The following is a 20,162-nucleotide window of genomic DNA, read 5'->3' as shown; positions in this document are numbered from 1 at the left end:
TGCCGTGTTCCGCACAGAAGGAATCAAACTCACTCGAGAAGTACTCTCCACCACGATCTGACCGGACTCGTTTAATTTTCTTTTCAAGTTGATTTTCAACTTCTGCCTTATAGATTTTAAAGTAGTGCAGAGCCTCATCTTTAGTATTTAACAGATACACATAGCAATATCTAGTGGAATCATCTATCAATGTCATGAAGTATCTCTTTCCACCTTTAGTCAACACACCATTCATCTCGCAAAGATCAGAATGTATGAGTTCTAATGGTGCCAGGTGTCTCTCCTCCGCGGCCTTATGAGGCTTGCGAGGTTGCTTAGCTTGCACACATGAAAGGCACTTAGAACCTTTGGCTAAAGTGAAACTCGGGATTAAATCCAACTTGGCTAGCCGCGTCATAACACCAAAACTAATGTGACAAAGACATGAATGCCAAACTTCAGATTCATTAACATTCGAATGAATATGCTTCACGACTTTATTACAAAAATCTGCGAGGGAAAGGCGGAACATCCCTCCGCTCTCATAACCTTTTCCAACAAAGAGTCCATATTTTGTAACAACTAATTTATTAGACTCGAAAACCAACTTAAACCCTTCTCTACATAGAAGGGAGCCACTAACGAGGTTCTTCTTGATGGCGGGGACATGCTGCACGTTCTTCAGCTGCACGATCATTCCCGAAGTAAACTTCAGATCGACTATGCCAACACCATGAACAGAAGCACTCGCGCCATTCCCCATCAATACGGACCCGTGACCTGTGACCTGGTAAGAAGTGAACAATGAAATGTCAGCACACACATTAACACCTGCACCTGTGTCCACCCACCAATCGTTGGGTTGAAACACTGAAAAAAACAGTAAATAAATTACCGTACCCAGATGCACCATTCTCATTGTTGCCCACAATCATGTTGACAGACTTGGAGTCCTGTCCTGACTTCTTGTACTTGTTTGGGCACTTGTTGGCCCAATGTTCAACCGAACCACAAGTAAAGCAGCCCTCGTCCTTCTTGTTCTTCTTGAAGGTCTTCTTACCCTTCTTCTTAAAGTCGGTATTGTGTTGGACACCGTTCTTTCCCTTGGGCTTGTGGGAGTTGAAGTTCTTCTGGTTCACCATGTTGGCAACAGAAGTCCCTTCGGCCCCTTTTCCGTGCGAGTCTTTTGCCCTCGAATTCTGCTCAACACTCAGATGGCCAATGACATCCTCCACAGAGAATTCACGCCTCTGATGTTTCAGAGTGGTGGAAAAGTTCCTCCAGGAATTAGGGAGCTTAGTGATTATGCAGCCCGCGACAAACTTGCCCGGTAACTCGCACTTGAGAAGCTCAAGTTCCTTAACAATGCATATTATCTCATGAGCCTGCTCCAATACAGGACGGTTTTCAACCATCTTGTAATCGTGGAACTGCTCTATAATATACATCTCGCTCCCTGCATCGGCGGCCCTGAATTTAGATTCGAGCGCCTCCCACAAGTCCTTGGCGACATGCACATGTAAATATGCGTCGACCAGTTTATCTCCGATCACGCTAAGAACTGCTCCGAGAAACACAACGGTAGCCTCCTTGAACGCCTTCTCCTGTTCAGGAGCAATCGTTCCCATGGAGACACCGGTGACCCAGAACACGTTCATAGCCGTGAGCCATAACGTGGTCTTAGTCTGCCAACGCTTGAAGTATGTACCGGTAAACTTATCTGGTTTCAGTGCAGCGGCAAAGCCACTTGCAGAGAAATTCCTACACATAATAGGTTTTTGGATTGTTGAGTAAATAGGCAATTTCTCCATTAAATTAATCCATGAGTAAATCACTAGCATGGCATTGACTAAGTTGATGACGTACTGACTCTGATCTAAACATGCATGTACTAAGCAAACAGTAGACAAATCTACACATACTGCTAGTACTGCTAATATGAAAATAATTAGGAGCGGGATAAACGAGTTATACCCTCCAGTAGGCCACGCAGAGGCCGCGGCTTTGGTGGCAGCAGCGGCGTCTTCGGCGGCCTTCTTGTCGGCTTCAGCTTTCTCGGCGGCGGCACGATCGGCGTCGGTGGACATGGTGATGATGAAGGCGACGCGGGCGTAGAGGAAGTAGACGATCGGAAGCGAGCAGTCGCGTAATCGCTGCCCAAAAACCTATTCGCCCCTCACCCCGTACAGGAACCAGAAGGGCGTGGTTTCGGAGACCTGCTCTCCCGTCGACCGTGCACGCGGCGGACGGGATGGAGTCACCGGCGGCAGCAGCAGCAAAGGAACGACGGTGGGCGTGCGCGTGAGCAGATGTGATCTGTTCGTGGCGGCTAGAGTTAGGAGACACCGCATACTTATAGGCGCAGCCGCGTGGAGAGACGTGGGTTCGACCCACGTCCGAGTCCGTGACAGCCCACGATCCGACGTCTCAGATCGTGGCCCAGCTGTCAAAAAACTCTCCGTTAGTGACTGGCAAAAATAAGCGCGTAGGTGTGAGCTCGGCTCAGCTCAATCCCGCAACCCGCGGCGCGTCGTGACGAGGCGTGGCGTGGCGAGGCGGGCGGCGGAGGAGGAGTGCGCGAGGGCCTCTTCTCTTCTCAAGCTCCAATAGCATGTAGAAGAGAAACCCTTATAAACCACTCCAACTCTCCTTCCACTTCCGGGGTGGGACTAAACTTCCCACCACACCTAGTGCCATATAACCCACATGGGCCCTTAGAGATTTTCCAGAAATTGCAATATGGGCCTAGAGCCCATCTCAGATTTCAGCAATCCCCCACCAGATCTCGAGGGCCCATTGTGTCCTCTGTTCCAATTGCTGTTTCGATATACCAGTGTTTCAGTAAAGACCTGTTAAGGTTGAACTTCACCTAGAACAAGTGGCTACACTCCTTCACAACTGAACAATGGACTATGCCTTGAATTGTCAGTTTGGCGTAAAGAAGTTTCACTACATGTCTTACTAGTACTAGGCTGCCGAAGGCTGACTCCTCGGTTGGAGCATATAAGTCACACTCCTGGCCTATTCATGAGCTTACTAGAGATCACCCCAATCTCATAGACTGTGACCAGCAGTCGGGCTCATATAGGTGTGTTCCTCCAAAGATCGCTCTGTAGGATAGCATCTTGCTTTTATAAGCTTTGGAACACATTGAGACCGTAGTCATCCTACCATACAGTATCGAGAGTATTGCATCTCCAACGGAGTGGGTTAGTATAGTTACTCTCCTCAGTTCACCACTGGCTTGTTTTCCCAGGTCCTAGTTCACGGGATCTCCGATCACATAGGTTGGGTTACCACCATGGCAACTCATGTGGGTCTCATACCCATCTCCCTCGATGCATTATCTATCACAACACGTGATAGCCCTTTTGTAAAGGGATCTGCCAGATTCTTAGCCGTATGGACATAGTCCAACGCTATCGCTCCGGAGTTTCTTAATTTTCTAACAGCTTTTAATCTCATTCTTATGTGTTTGGTGGACTTCATGTTGTCCTTTGAACTCTTCACCTTGGTGATGACAGTCTGATTGTCACAGTTCATAAGGATAACCGGAACCGGTTTATCAACCAATGGCAAGTCCATCAAAAGATCTCGAAGCCATCTCACTTCAACACCAGATGTGTCTAATGCCGTTAACTCTGCTTCCATTGTCGATCTCGTTAAGATCGTTTGCTTGCAAGACTTCCAGGAAACAGCGCCACCTCCAAGAGTAAACATATACCCAGTTGTGGCCTTCATCTCATCAGCATCAGAGATCCAATTCGCATCACTATACCCTTCAAGTACCGACGGGTATCCGGTATAGTGAAGTCCATAGTTCATAGTACCTTTCAGATAGCGCATAACTCTCTCAACAGCATGGCAATGTACATCACCCGGTTTGGAAATAAACCGGCTCAGTTTGCTCACAGCAAACGCGATGTCAGGCCTCGTTGCGCTCGCTAGGTACATCGGTGAACCAATGATTTGAGAGTATCTCAATTGATCTTTAGCCATGCCTTTGGACTTTCGAATCAATACGCTAGGATCATATGGTGTTTGAGATGGTGTGCAGTCCGAATATCCAAAACGACTCAACACCTTCTCAACGTAATGGGATTGCAGAAGTGTGATCCCACCCTCATTATCTCTCAGTAGCTTGATGTTCAAGATAACATCAGCCACACCAAGGTCTTTCATCTCAAAGTTCTGAGATAGAAACGATTTGACCTCCTCAATGACTTTGAGGTTTGTTCCGAATATCAGTATGTCATCAACATACAAGCACAGTATAACTCCTTCGCCCCCACCATGGCGATAGTATACACATTTGTCAGCCTCATTAACAACGAAACCAACAGATGTCAGAGTTGTATTAAACTTATCATGCCATTGCTTAGGTGCTTGTTTCAGGCCATATAAAGATTTTATCAACCTACACACCTTTCTTTCCTGACCATCTATCACAAAGCCATCAGGCTGTTGCATGTAGATTTCCTCCTTTAGCTCTCCATTTAGAAAAGCCGTCTTAACATCCATCTGATGGACGAGAAGACCATGTGAGGCCGCCAACGAGAGTAATACTCGAATGGTGGTCAGTCTAGCCACAGGTGAATAAGTATCAAAGAAATCTTCCTCTTCTTGCTGGTCATAGCCCTTGGCCACAAGCCTAGCCTTGTACTTTTCAATCGTACCATCGGGCCTAAGCTTCTTTTTGAACACCCACTTACATCCTAGTCGTTTGCAACCATAGGGACGGTCAGTGATCTCCCATGTCCCGTTGGCCATGATGGAATCCATCTCGCTACGGACCGCATCCTTCCAGTAGTCAGCTTCTAGAGAGGCACACGCTTCTGAAATAGAAGTGGGAGTATCATCCACGAGGTACACGAAGAAATCATCACCAAAGGTCTTTGCAGTCCTTTGTCTCTTGCCCCTACCAAGGGTTTCCTCGTCATCCTCCTCAGGATTTTCATCATGTGTTTGTTCATAATATTCCATAGGGATGGCAGGTTCAGGAGTCTCCTCAGATTCCTGTCTAGAAGTGCTTTGCATATCTCTCATAGGAAAAATATCCTCAAAGAATGTAGCATCCTTAGACTCCATAATTGTACCGATCTTCTGGTCAAGTACCTCAGATTTCACTACTAGAACTCTATAGCCAACGCTGTTCTTAGCGTAGCCCAAATTAATGTAGTCCACAGTCTTATGTCTAAGCTTACGCTTTTTGGGGATCGGCACGTTGACTTTCGCCAAACAGCCCCAAGTGCGCAAGTACGAGAGTGTCGTCCTTCTCTTTGCCCATTTCTCATAGGGAGTGATCTCACTATCCTTTGTCGGAACTTTATTCAGGACATGACATGCCGTCAATATAGCCTCCCCCCACCATGCCTTGGATAAACCCGATGTATCTAACATGGCGTTAACCAAATCAGTTAGAGTACGGTTTTTCCGCTCGGCAACCCCGTTTGACTGGGGTGAATAGGGAGGTGTCCTCTCATGAATAATGCCGTGTTCCGCACAGAAGGAATCAAACTCACTCGAGAAGTACTCTCCACCACGATCTGACCGGACTCGTTTAATTTTCTTTTCATGTTGATTTTCAACTTCTGCCTTATAGATTTTAAAGTAGTGTAGAGCCTAATCTTTAGTATTTAACAGATACACATAGCAATATCTAGTGGAATCATCTATCAATGTCATGAAGTATCTCTTTCCACCTTTAGTCAACACACCATTCATCTCGCAAAGATCAGAATGTATGAGTTCTAATGGTGCCAGGTGTCTCTCCTCCGCGGCCTTATGAGGCTTGCGAGGTTGCTTAGCTTGCACACATGAAAGGCACTTAGAACCTTTGGCTAAAGTGAAACTCGGGATTAAATCCAACTTGGCTAGCCGCGTCATAACACCAAAACTAATGTGACAAAGACGTGAATGCCAAACTTCAGATTCATTAACATTCGAATGAATATGGTTCACGACTTTATTACAAAAATCTGCGAGGGAAAGGCGGAACATCCCTCCGCTCTCATAACCTTTTCCAACAAAGAGTCCATATTTTGTAACAACTAATTTATTAGACTCGAAAACCAACTTAAACCCTTCTCTACATAGAAGGGAGCCACTAACGAGGTTCTTCTTGATGGCGGGGACATGCTGCACGTTCTTCAGCTGCACGATCCTTCCCGAAGTAAACTTCAGATCGACCGTGCCAACACCATGAACAGAAGCACTCGCGCCATTCCCCATCAATACGGACCCGTGACCTGTGACCTGGTAAGAAGTGAACAATGAAATGTCAGCACACACATGAACACCTGCACCTGTGTCCACCCACCAATCGTTGGGTTGAAACACTGAAAAAACAGTAAATAAATTACCGTACCCAGATGCACCATTCTCATTGTTGCCCACAATCATGTTGACAGACTTGGAGTCCTGTCCTGACCTCTTGTACTTGTTTGGGCACTTGTTGGCCCAATGTTCAAACGAACCACAAGTAAAGCAGCCCTCGTCCTTCTTGTTCTTCTTGAAGGTCTTCTTACCCTTTTCTTAAATTCGGTATTGTGTTGGACACCGTTCTTTCCCTTGGGCTTGTGGGAGTTGAAGTTCTTCTGGTTCACCATGTTGGCAACAGAAGTCCCTTCGGCCCCTTTTCCGTGCGAGTCTTTTGCCCTCGAATTCTACTCAACACTCAGATGGCCAATGACATTCTCCACAGAGAATTCACGCCTCTGATGTTTCAGAGTGGTGGCAAAGTTCCTCCAGGAATTAGGGAGCTTAGCGATTATGCAGCCCGCGACAAACTTGCCCGATAACTCGCACTTGAGAAGCTCAAGTTCCTTAACAATGGATATTATCTCATGAGCCTGCTCCAATACAGGACGGTTTTCAACCATCTTGTAATCGTGGAACTGCTCTATAATATACATCTCGCTCCCTGCATCGGCGGCCCCGAATTTAGATTCGAGCGCCTCCCACAAGTCCTTGGCGACATGCACATGTAAATATGCGTCGACCAGTTTATCTCCGATCACGCTAAGAACTGCTCCGAGAAACACAACGGTAGCCTCCTTGAAAGCCTTCTCCTGTTCAGGAGCAATCGTTCCCATGGAGACACCGGTGACCCAGAACACGTTCATAGCCGTGAGCCATAACGTGGTCTTAGTTTGCCAACGCTTGAAGTATGTACCGGTAAACTTATCCGGTTTCAGTGCAGCGGCAAAGCCACTTGCCGAGAAATTCCTACACATAATAGGTTTTTGGATTGTTGAGTAAATAGGCAATTTCTCGATTAAATTAATCCATGAGTAAATCACTAGCATGGCACTGACTAAGTTGATGACGTACTGACTCTGATCTAAACATGCACGTACTAAGCAAACAGTAGACAAATCTACACATACTGCTAGTACTGCTAATATGAAAATAATCAGGAGCGGGATAAACGAGTTATACCCTCCAGTGGGCCACACAGAGGCCGCGGCTTTGGTGGCAGCAGCGGCGTCCTCGGCGGCCTTCTTGTCGGCTTCAGCTTTCTCGGCGGCGGCACGATCGGCGTCGGTGGACATGGTGATGATGAAGGCGACGCGGGCATAGAGGAAGTAGACGATCGGAAGCGAGCAGTCGCGTAATCGCTGCCCAAAAACCTATTCGCCCCTCACCCCATACAGGAACCAGAAGGGCGTGGTTTTGGAGACCTGCTCTCCCGTCGACCGTGCACGCGGCGGACGGGATGGAGTCACCGGCGGCAGCAGCAGCAAAGGAACGACGGTGGGCGTGCGCGTGAGCAGATGTGATCTGTTCGTGGCGGCTAGGGTTAGGAGACACCACATACTTATAGGCGCAGCCGCGTGGAGAGACGTGGGCTTGACCCACGTCCGAGTCCGTGACAGCCCACGATCCGACGTCTCAGATCGTGGCCCAGCTGCCAGAAAACTCTCCGTTAGTGACTGGCAAAAATAAGCGCGTAGGTGTGAGCTCGGCTCGGCTCAATCCCGCAACCCGCGGCGCGTCGTGACGAGGCGTGGCGTGGCGAGGCGGGCGTCGGAGGAGTGCGCGAGGGCCTCTTCTCTTCTCAAGCTCCAATAGCATGTAGAAGAGAAACCCTTATAAACCACTCCAACTCTCCTTCCACTTCCGGGGTGGGACTAAACTTCCCACCACACCTAGTGCCATATAACCCACATGGGCCCTTAGAGATTTTCCAGAAATTGCAATATGGGCCTAGAGCCCATCTCAGATTTCAGCAATCCCCCACCAGATCTCGAGGGCCCATTGTGTCCTCTGTTCCAATTGCTGTTTCGATATACCAGTGTTTCAGTAAAGACCTGTTAAGGTTGAACTTCACCTAGAACAAGTGGCTACACTCCTTCACAACTGAACAATGGACTATGCCTTGAATTGTCAGTTTGGCGTAAAGAAGTTTCACTACATGTCTTACTAGTACTAGGCTGCCGAAGGCTGACCCGTCGGGTGGAGCATATAAGTCACACTCCTGGCCTATTCATGAGCTTACTAGAGATCACCCCAATCTCATAGACTGTGACCAGCAGTCGGGCTCATATAGGTGTGTTCCTCCAAAGATCGCTCTGTAGGATAGCATCTTGCTTTTATAAGCTTTGGAACACATTGAGACCGTAGTCATCCTACCATACAGTATCGAGAGTATTGCATCTCCAACGGAGTGGGTTAGTATAGTTACTCTCCTCAGTTCACCACTGGCTTGTTTTCCCAGGTCCTAGTTCACGGGATCTCCGATCACATAGGTTGGGTTACCACCATGGCAACTCATGTGGGTCTCATACCCATCTCCCTCGATGCATTATCTATCACAACACGTGATAGCCCTTTTGTAAAGGGATCTGCCAGATTCTTAGCCGTATGGACATAGTCCAACGCTATCGCTCCAGAGTTTCTTAATTTTCTGACAGCTTTTAATCTCATTCTTATGTGTTTGGTGGACTTCATGTTGTCCTTTGAACTCTTCACCTTAGTGATGACAGTCTGATTGTCACAGTTCATAAGGATAGCCGGAACCGGTTTATCAACCAATGGCAAGTCCATCAAAAGCTCTCGAAGCCATCTCGCTTCAACACCAGATGTGTCTAATGCCGTTAATTCTGCTTCCATTGTCGATCTCGTTAAGATCGTTTGCTTGCAAGACTTCCAGGAAACAGCGCCACCTCCAAGAGTAAACATATACCCAGTTGTGGCCTTCATCTCATCAACATCAGAGATCCAATTCGCATCACTATACCCTTCAAGTACCGACGAGTATCGGTATAGTGAAGTCCATAGTTCATAGTACCTTTCAGATAGCGCATAACTCTCTCAACAGCATGCCAATGTACATCACTCGGTTTGGAAACAAACCGGCTCAGTTTGCTCACAGCAAACGCGATGTCAGGCCTCGTTGCGCTCGCTAGGTACATCAGTGAACCAATGATTTGAGAGTATCTCAATTGATCTTTAGCCATGCCTTTGGACTTTCGAATCAATACGCTAGGATCATATGGTGTTTGAGATGGTGTGCAGTCCGAATATCCAAAACGACTCAACACCTTCTCAACGTAATGGGATTGCAGAAGTGTGATCCCACCCTCATTATCTCTCAGTAGCTTGATGTTCAAGATAACATCAGCCACACCAAGGTCTTTCATCTCAAAGTTCTGAGATAGAAACGATTTGACCTCCTCAATGACTTTGAGGTTTGTTCCGAATATCAGTATGTCATCAACATACAAGCACAGTATAACTCCTTCGCCCCCACCATGGCGATAGTATACACATTTGTCAGCCTCATTAACAACGAAACCAACAGATGTCAGAGTTGTATTAAACTTATCATGCCATTGCTTAGGTGCTTGTTTCAGGCCATATAAAGATTTTATCAACCTACACACCTTTCTTTCCTGACCATCTATCACAAAGCCATCAGGCTGTTGCATGTAGATTTCCTCCTTTAGCTCTCCATTTAGAAAAGCCGTCTTAACATCCATCTGATGGACGAGAAGACCATGTGAGGCCGCCAACGAGAGTAATACTCGAATGGTGGTCAGTCTAGCCACAGGTGAATAAATATCAAAGAAATCTTCCTCTTCTTGCTGGTCATAGCCCTTGGCCACAAGCCTAGCCTTGTACTTTTCAATCGTACCATCGGGCCTAAGCTTCTTTTTGAACACCCACTTACATCCCAGTGGTTTGCAACCATAGGGACGGTCAGTGATCTCCCATGTCCCGTTGGCCATGATGGAATCCATCTCGCTACGGACCGCATCCTTCCAGTAGTCAGCTTCTGGAGAGGCATACGCTTCTGAAATAGAAGTGGGAGTATCATCCACGAGGTACACGAAGAAATCATCACCAAAGGTCTTTGCAGTCCTTTGTCTCTTGCCCCTACCAAGGGTTTCCTCGTCATCCTCCTCAGGATTTTCATCATGTGTTTGTTCATAATATTCCATAGGGATGGCAGGTTCAGGAGTCTCCTCAGATTCCTGTCTAGAAGTGCTTTGCATATCTCTCATAGGAAAAATATCCTCAAAGAATGTAGCATCCTTAGACTCCATAATTGTACCGATCTTCTGGTCAGGTACCTCAGATTTCACTACTAGAAATCCATAGCCAACGCTGTTCTTAGCGTAGCCCAAATTAATGCAGTCCACGGTCTTATGTCCAAGCTTACGCTTTTTGGGGATCGGCACGTTGACTTTCGCCAAACAGCCCCAAGTGCGCAAGTACGAGAGTGTCGTCCTTCTCTTTGCCCATTTCTCATAGGGAGTGATCTCACTATCCTTTGTCGGAACTTTATTCAGGACATGACATGCCGTCAATATAGCCTCCCCCCACCATGCCTTGGATAAACCCGATGTATCTGACATGGCGTTAACCAAATCAGTTAGAGTACGGTTTTTCCGCTCGGAAACCCCGTTTGACTGGGGTGAATAGGGAGGTGTCCTCTCATGAATAATGCCGTGTTCCGCACAGAAGGAATCAAACTCACTCGAGAAGTACTCTCCACCAAAATCTGACCGGACTCGTTTAATTTTCTTTTCAAGTTGATTTTCAACTTCTGCCTTATAGATTTTAAAGTAGTGTAGAGCCTCATCTTTAGTATTTAACAGATACACATAGCAATATCTAGTGGAATCATCTATCAATGTCATGAAGTATCTATTTCCACCTTTAGTCAACACACCATTCATCTCGCAAAGATCAGAATGTATGAGTTCTAATGGTGCCAGGTGTCTCTCCTCCGCAGCCTTATGAGGCTTGCGAGGTTGCTTAGCTTGCACACATGAAAGGCACTTAGAACCTTTGGCTAAAGTGAAACTCGGGATTAAATCCAACTTGGCTAGCCGCGTCATAACACCAAAACTAATGTGACAAAGACGTGAATGCCAAACTTCAGATTCATTAACATTCGAATGAATATGGTTCACGACTTTATTACAAAAATCTGCGAGGGAAAGGCGGAACATCCCTCCGCTCTCATAACCTTTTCCAACAAAGAGTCCATATTTTGTAACAACTAATTTATTAGACTCGAAAACCAACTTAAACCCTTCTCTACATAGAAGGGAGCCACTAACGAGGTTCTTCTTGATGGCGGGGACATGCTGCACGTTCTTCAGCTGCACGATCCTTCCCGAAGTAAACTTCAGATCGACCGTGCCAACACCATGAACAGAAGCACTCGCGCCATTCCCCATCAATACGGACCCGTGACCTGTGACCTGGTAAGAAGTGAACAATGAAATGTCAGCTAACACATGAACACCTGCACCTGTGTCCACCCACCAATCGTTGGGTTGAAACACTGAAAAAACAGTAAATAAATTACCGTACCCAGATGCACCATTCTCATTGTTGCCCACAATCATGTTGACAGACTTGGAGTCCTGGCCTGACTTCTTGTACTTGTTTGGGCACTTGTTGGCCCAATGTTCAACCGAACCACAAGTAAAGCAGCCCTCGTCCTTCTTGTTCTTCTTGAAGGTCTTCTTACCCTTCTTCTTAAAGTCGGTATTGTGTTGGACACCGTTCTTTCCCTTGGGCTTGTGGGAGTTGAAGTTCTTCTGGTTCACCATGTTGGCAACAGAAGTCCCTTCGGCCCCTTTTCCGTGCGAGTCTTTTGCCCTCGAATTCTGCTCAACACTCAGATGGCCAATGACATCCTCCACAGAGAATTCACGCCTCTGATGTTTCAGAGTGGTGGCAAAGTTCCTCCAGGAATTAGGGAGCTTAGCGATTATGCAGACCGCGACAAACTTGCCCGATAACTCGCACTTGAGAAGCTCAAGTTCCTTAACAATGCATATTATCTCATGAGCCTGCTCCAATACAGGACGGTTTTCAACCATCTTGTAATCGTGGAACTGCTCTATAATATACATCTCGCTCCCTGCACCGGCTACTGCTTTCTCTATCTCTTTTTACAATTGGTGTAATCTTTGGTTAGTGCTGATGGTATGGTAGTATGATTTTCATGGTGGGTGTGGAACCTGTTGAGTAAATAGGCAATTTCTCGATTAAATTAATCCATGAGTAAATCACTAGCATGGCATTGACTAAGTTGATGACGTACTGACTAAGTTGATGACGTACTGACTCTGATCTAAACATGCACGTACTAAGCAAACAGTAGACAAATCTACACATACTGCTAGTACTGCTAATATGAAAATAATCAGGAGCGGGATAAACGAGTTATACCCTCCAGTAGGCCACGTAGAGGCTGCGGCTTTGGTGGCAGCAGCGGTGTCCTCGGCGGCCTTCTTGTTGGCTTCAGCTTTCTCGGCGGCGGCACGATCGGAGTCGGTGGACATGGTGATGATGAAGGCGACGCGGGCGTAGAGGAAGTAGACGATCGGAAGCGAGCAGTCGCGTAATCGCTGCCCAAAAACCTATTCGCCGCTCACCCCGTACAGGAACCAGAAGGGCGTGGTTTCGGAGACCTGCTCTCCCGTCGACCGTGCACGCGGCGGACGGGATGGAGTCACCGGCGGCAGCAGCAGCAAAGGAACGACGGTGGGCGTGCGCGTGAGCAGATGTGATCTGTTCGTGGCGGCTAGGGTTAGGAGACACCGCATACTTATAGGCGCAGCCGCGTGGAGAGACGTGGGCTCGACCCACGTCCGAGTCCGTGAGAGCCCACGATCCGACGTCTCAGATCGTGGCCCAGCTGCCAGAAAACTCTCCATTAGTGACTGGCAAAAATAAGCGCGTAGGTGTGAGCTCGGCTCGGCTCAATCCCGCAACCCGCGGCGTGTTGTGACGAGGCGTGGCGTGGCGAGGCGGGCGGAGGAGGAGGAGTGCGCGAGGGCCTCTTCTCTTCTCAAGCTCCAATAGCATGTAGAAGAGAAACCCTTATAAACCACTCCAGCTCTCCTTCCACTTCCGGGGTGGGACTAAACTTCCCACCACACCTAGTGCCATATAACCCACATGGGCCCTTAGAGATTTTCCAGAAATTGCAATATGGGCCTAGAGCCCATCTCAGATTTCAGCAATCCCCCACCAGATCTCGAGGGCCCATTGTGTCCTCTGTTCCAATTGCTGTTTCGATATACCAGTGTTTCAGTAAAGACCTGTTAAGGTTGAACTTCACCTAGAACAAGTGGCTACACTCCTTCACAACTGAACAATGGACTATGCCTTGAATTGTCAGTTTGGCGTAAAGAAGTTTCACTACATGTCTTACTAGTACTAGGCTGCCGAAGGCTGACCCCTCGGGTGGAGCATATAAGTCACACTCTTGGCCTATTCATGAGCTTACTAGAGATCACCCCAATCTCATAGACTGTGACCAGCAGTCGGGCTCATATAGGTGTGTTCCTCCAAAGATCGCTCTGTAGGATAGCATCTTGCTTTTATAAGCTTTGGAACACATTGAGACCGTAGTCATCCTACCATACAGTATCGAGAGTATTGCATCTCCAACGGAGTGGGTTAGTATAGTTACTCTCCTCAGTTCACCACTGGCTTGTTTTCCCAGGTCCTAGTTCACGGGATCTCCGATCACATAGGTTGGGTTACCACCATGGCAACTCATGTGGGTCTCATACCCATATCCCTCGATGCATTATCTATCACAACACGTGATAGCCCTTTTGTAAAGGGATCTGCCAGATTCTTAGCTGTATGGACATAGTCCAACGCTATCGCTCCGGAGTTTCTTAATTTTCTAACAGCTTTTAATCTCATTCTTATGTGTTTGGTGGACTTCATGTTGTCCTTTGAACTCTTCACCTTGGTGATGACAGTCTGATTGTCACAGTTCATAAGGATAACCGGAACCGGTTTATCAACCAATGGCAAGTCCATCAAAAGATCTCGAAGCCATCTCGCTTCAACACCAGATGTGTCTAATGCCGTTAACTCTGCTTCCATTGTCGATCTCGTTAAGATCGTTTGCTTGCAAGACTTCCAGGAAACAGCGCCACCTCCAAGAGTAAACATATACCCAGTTGTGGCCTTCATCTCATCAGCATCAGAGATACAATTCGCATCACTATACCCTTCAAGTACCGACGGGTATCCGGTATAGTGAAGTCCATAGTTCATAGTACCTTTCAGATAGCGCATAACTCTCTCAACAGCATGCCAATGTACACACCCGGTTTGGAAACAAACCGGCTCAGTTTGCTCACAGCAAACGCGATGTCAGGCCTCGTTGCGCTCGCTAGGTACATCAGTGAACCAATGATTTGAGAGTATCTCAATTGATCTTTAGCCATGCCTTTGGACTTTCGAATCAATACGCTAGGATCATATGGTGTTTGAGATGGTGTGCAGTCCGAATATCCAAAACGACTCAACACCTTCTCAACGTAATGGGATTGCAGAAGTGTGATCCCACCCTCATTATCTCTCAGTAGCTTGATGTTCAAGATAACATCAGCCACACCAAGGTCTTTCATCTCAAAGTTCTGAGATAGAAACGATTTGACCTCCTCAATGACTTTGAGGTTTGTTCCGAATATCAGTATGTCATCAACATACAAGCACAATATAACTCCTTCGCCCCCACCATGGCGATAGTATACACATTTGTCAGCCTCATTAACAACGAAACCAACAGATGTCAGAGTTGTATTAAACTTATCATGCCATTGCTTAGGTGCTTGTTTCAGGCCATATAAAGATTTTATCAACCTACACACCTTTCTTTCCTGACCATCTATCACAAAGCCATCAGGCTGTTGCATGTAGATTTCCTCCTTTAGCTCTCCATTTAGAAAAGCCGTCTTAACATCCATCTGATGGACGAGAAGACCATGTGAGGCCGCCAACGAGAGTAATACTCGAATGGTGGTCAGTCTAGCCACAGGTGAATAAGTATCAAAGAAATCTTCCTCTTCTTGCTGGTCATAGCCCTTGGCCACAAGCCTAGCCTTGTACTTTTCAATCGTACCATCGGGCCTAAGCTTCTTTTTGAACACCCACTTACATCCCAGTGGTTTGCAACCATAGGGACGGTTAGTGATCTCCCATGTCCCGTTGGCCATGATGGAATCCATCTCGCTACGGACCGCATCCTTCCAGTAGTCAGCTTCTGGAGAGGCATACGCTTCTGAAATAGAAGTGGGAGTATCATCCACGAGGTACACGAAGAAATCATCACCAAAGGTCTTTGCAGTCCTTTGTCTCTTGCCCCTACCAAGGGTTTCCTCGTCATCCTCCTCAGGATTTTCATCATGTGTTTGTTCATAATATTCCATAGGGATGGCAGGTTCAGGAGTCTCCTCAGATTCCTGTCTAGAAGTGCTTTGCATATCTCTCATAGGAAAAATATCCTCAAAGAATGTAGCATCCTTAGACTCCATAATTGTACCGATCTTCTGGTCAGGTACCTCAGATTTCACTACTAGAACTCTATAGCCAAGTTAATGCAGTCCACGGTCTTATGTCCAAGCTTACGCTTTTTGGGGATCGGCACGTTGACTTTCGCCAAACAGCCCCAAGTGCGCAAGTACGAGAGTGTCGTCCTTCTCTTTGCCCATTTCTCATAGGGAGTGATCTCACTATCCTTTGTCGGAACTTTATTCAGGACATGACATGCCGTCAATATAGCCTCCCCCCACCATGCCTTGGATAAACCCGATGCATCTAACATGGCGTTAACCAAATCAGTTAGAGTACGGTTTTTCCACTCGGCAACCCCGTTTGACTGGGGTGAATAGGGAGGTGTCCTCTCATGAATAATGCCGTGTTCCGCACAGAAGGAATCAAACTCACTCGAGAAGTACTCTCCACCACGATCTGACCGGACTCGTTTAATTTTCTTTTCAAGTTGATTTTCAACTTCTGCCTTATAGATTTTAAAGTAGTGTAGAGCCTCATCTTTAGTATTTAACAGATACACATAGCAATATCTAGTGGAATCATCTATCAATGTCATGAAGTATCTCTTTCCACCTTTAGTCAACACACCATTCATCTCGTAAAGATCAGAATGTATGAGTTCTAATGGTGCCAGGTGTCTCTCCTCCGCGGCCTTATGAGGCTTGCGAGGTTGCTTAGCTTGCACACATGAAAGGCACTTAGAACCTTTGGCTAAAGTGAAACTCGGGATTAAATCCAACTTGGCTAGCCGCGTCATAACACCAAAACTAATGTAACAAAGACATGAATGCCAAACTTCAGATTCATTAACATTCGAATGAATATGCTTCACGACTTTATTACAAAAATCTGCGAGGGAAAGGCGGAACATCCCTCCGCTCTCATAACCTTTTCCAACAAAGAGTACATATTTGGTAACAACTAATTTATTAGACTCGAAAACCAACTTAAACCCTTCTCTACATAGAAGGGAGCCACTAACGAGGTTCTTCTTGATGGCGGGGACATGCTGCACGTTCTTCAGCTGCACGATCCTTCCCGAAGTAAACTTCAGATCGACTGTGCCAACACCATGAACAGAAGCACTCGCGCCATTCCCCATCAATACGGACCCGTGACCTGTGACCTGGTAAGAAGTGAACAATGAAATGTCAGCACACACATGAACACCTGCACCTGTGTCCACCCACCAATCGTTGGGTTGAAACACTGAAAAAACAGTAAATAAATTACCGTACCCAGATGCACCATTCTCATTGTTGCCCACAATCATGTTGACAGACTTGGAGTCCTGTCCTGACTTCTTGTACTTGTTTGGGCACTTGTTGGCCCAATGTTCAACCGAACCACAAGTAAAGCAGCCCTCGTCCTTCTTGTTCTTCTTGAAGGTCTTCTTACCCTTCTTCTTAAAGTCGGTATTGTGTTGGACACCGTTCTTTCCCTTGGCCTTGTGGGAGTTGAAGTTCTTCTGGTTCACCATGTTGGCAATAGAAGTCCCTTCGGCCCCTTTTCCATGCGAGTCTTTTGCCCTCGAATTCTGCTCAACACTCAGATGGCCAATGACATCCTCCACAGAGAATTCACGCCTCTGATGTTTCAGAGTGGTGGAAAAGTTCCTCCAGGAATTAGGGAGCTTAGCGATTATGCAGCCCGCGACAAACTTGCCCGGTAACTCGCACTTGAGAAGCTCAAGTTCCTTAACAATGCATATTATCTCATGAGCCTGCTCCAATACAGGACGGTTTTCAACCATCTTGTAATCGTGGAACTGCTCTATAATATACATCTCGCTCCCTGCACCGGCTACTGCTTTCTCTATCTCTTTTTACAATTGGTGTAATCTTTGGTTAGTACTGATGGTATGGTAGTATGATTTTCATGGTGGGTGTGGAACCTGTTGAGTAAATAGGCAATTTCTCGATTAAATTAATCCATGAGTAAATCACTAGCATGGCATTGACTAAGTTGATGACGTACTGACTCTGATTTAAACATGCACGTACTAAGCAAACAGTAGACAAATCTACACATACTGCTAGTACTGCTAATATGAAAATAATCAGGAGCGGGATAAACGAGTTATACCCTCCAGTAGGCCACGCAGAGGCCGCGGCTTTGGTGGCAGCAGCGGCGTCCTCGGCGGCCTTCTTGTCGGCTTCAGCTTTCTCGGCGGCGGTGGACATGGTGATGATGAAGGCGACGCGGGCATAGAGGAAGTAGACGATCGGAAGCGAGCAGTCGCGTAATCGCTGCCCAAAAACCTATTCGCCCCACACCCCGTACAGGAACCAGAAGGGCGTGGTTTCGGAGACCTGCTCTCCTGTCGACCGTGCATGCGGCGGACGGGATGGAGTCACCGGCGGCAGCAGCAGCAAAGGAACGACGGTGGGCGTGCGTGTGAGCAGATGTGATCTGTTCGTGGCGGCTAGGGTTAGGAGACACCGCATACTTATAGGCGCAGCCGCGTGGAGAGACGTGGGCTCGACGTGTGAGCTCGGCTCGGCTCAATCCCGCAACCCGCGGCGCGTCGTGACGAGGCGTGGCGTGGCGAGGCGGGCAGGGGAGGAGGAGTGCGCGAGGGCCTCTTCTCTTCTCAAGCTCCAATAGCATGTAGAAGAGAAACCCTTATAAACCACTCCAGCTCTCCTTCCACTTCCGGGGTGGGACTAAACTTCCCACCACACCTAGTGCCATATAACCCACATGGACCCTTAGAGATTTTCCGGAAATTGCAATATGGGCCTTGAGCTCATCTCAGATTTCAGCAGAACCACCTATATATATATTTACTATGAATGCTTAAGAGCACAGCTGAAATGAGTGAACCAAACGATACTACTTCCATTGGAGCGAGCTAATCCTTACTTATCAAAATTACTTCGCATTGAACGTAATTCGTTTATGAGATTTTCTTTTTGTTGATTTGCAGCGATGCTCTGTTTGAATATGCCGTACAAGTGAAGAATTTGGGGAGCACCTTGTTCGAGCTGCTCTCCTATGCTGTTGGGCTCAAACCGAGCTACCTGGTAGATATAGAGTGCAACCAAGGATAAGTCATACTCAAAGCGAGCTACTTGTTCGAGCATCTTCAGGACACATTTCCACCCTGCCTCGACGAGGATGTATGGTCCGATCAAGGAGCTGTTGTCTGATTGGAACCCACTGTTATACAGGGAGACCCTTGTGAGAGATTACGTCAAGCATTACTACTCCATCGGGTTAAATACAAAAACTGCATTCTCTGATTTCCTGTTGTGAACTGTGATGTTTAGTTTGTGTCCTGATAGTATAGACGATGTTAATATACCATTCATTTCGGCTTGAGCTGTTGAGCAACATAGGAATTGGCAAACTGTCCAATCTTCAGTTATTTTTTCTAGTAGCATTGTTGCACTATCTGACAGAGCTGTTTTTTTTTAGAAAAGGAGGATGACCCTCGGCCTCTGCATCTGGGCGATGCATACGGCCACTTTATTAATTATTCTCACAAGACTTTACAAAGTAATACAAAAGTAAGACTAAAGCCGCAGTCTAAGCACCTCTATCCAGCTGATGAAGGGGCGCAAGTAGCCTGGGCCTAATACCAAACAGACATTGCAACCAAACCTAACATCTAAGACCTGAGATCCCATCCAGAACGCCTGCCGGGCATGGGTCTCACCGGTCCGCGCGTGCACTCAGATGCCGCCGCCGCCAACTGCCACCGCTCCATCTTTAGAACTGTACTGATGCATCAACCTTGCTCGGTCTAGCTATCGTCTACGCCACCACGGCGCCAAACGGCACCTCCTCCCTGCGCCACTGATACACCTCAGCGCCATGCTGCCAGGTATCACCAGCCGACACATCTTGAAGTCCTTGGAAGATCTGTCGTGCGTAGCACCTGCCGAGCAGGCATGACAAAGCGTAGCACTTGTCGGTCAGGCATGACTTGACATCACCACCGAAGCTCCGTGCAAGATGAAGCCGCTCCACCTCCTGCCTCTGACATCCAGCGCTGCTTCGCAAACGATGCTCCCAAGAGAGAAACGACACTGCAGTGCCGCCATCGTCCGATCTGGAACACCAGATCCTAGGGTTTCCCCCGGAGCAGCACGAGTGGGTCGACAGTAGTTACACGACGATACCTCCATCAAGGTAACGGCGAGAACGCCGCCATCGCCTGCCGTCGGCCCGGTTTTCACCGGCAACCATGTCTTCCCTACTTGCAGCCGGGACAAGATGATGGATCTCGAGATCCGATCACCAAGCCTCTGGCCGGCCATCTCGGTTTGGGCAGGTGTGGATGGAAGTGGCCTGGACCTTATCACGGTTTGGGCAGTTGCTCGCGCCTGTTAACTCTACCTCAGGATACC

At 47.4% G+C, this 20,162-nt stretch overlaps 2 protein-coding genes across 2 annotated transcripts in view; one reads left to right on the top strand and one right to left on the bottom strand.

Moving 5' to 3' along the window:
* LOC125535122 (1-aminocyclopropane-1-carboxylate oxidase homolog 3-like) overlaps positions 1–19,600 on the top strand; it is a 30,291-nt gene extending 10,691 nt beyond the window's left edge. Inside the window, exon 2 of the mRNA XM_048698175.2 lies at positions 18,737–19,600. Coding sequence (XP_048554132.1) covers positions 18,737–18,860 — 124 coding nt within the window. The 3' untranslated portion in view covers positions 18,861–19,600. The remainder of the gene's footprint in view (positions 1–18,736) is intronic.
* Positions 742–6,587, bottom strand: LOC147982943 (uncharacterized). The gene is made up of 3 exons (XM_087545646.1): positions 6,507–6,587; positions 880–2,033; positions 742–766 (listed from the first exon to the last, which is right to left on the bottom strand). Exons 1-3 carry the CDS (start codon positions 6,585–6,587, stop codon positions 742–744), a joined length of 1,260 nt encoding a protein of 419 aa, XP_087401772.1.
* Positions 19,601–20,162: the final 562 nt, after the last annotated feature.

Source organism: Triticum urartu, chromosome 2A (assembly GCF_056163025.1).
Source record: "Triticum urartu cultivar PI428250 chromosome 2A, HENAU_Tu73, whole genome shotgun sequence".
NCBI lineage: Eukaryota > Viridiplantae > Streptophyta > Magnoliopsida > Poales > Poaceae > Triticum > Triticum urartu.
This window is presented reverse-complemented; position numbering and strand designations above follow the sequence as displayed.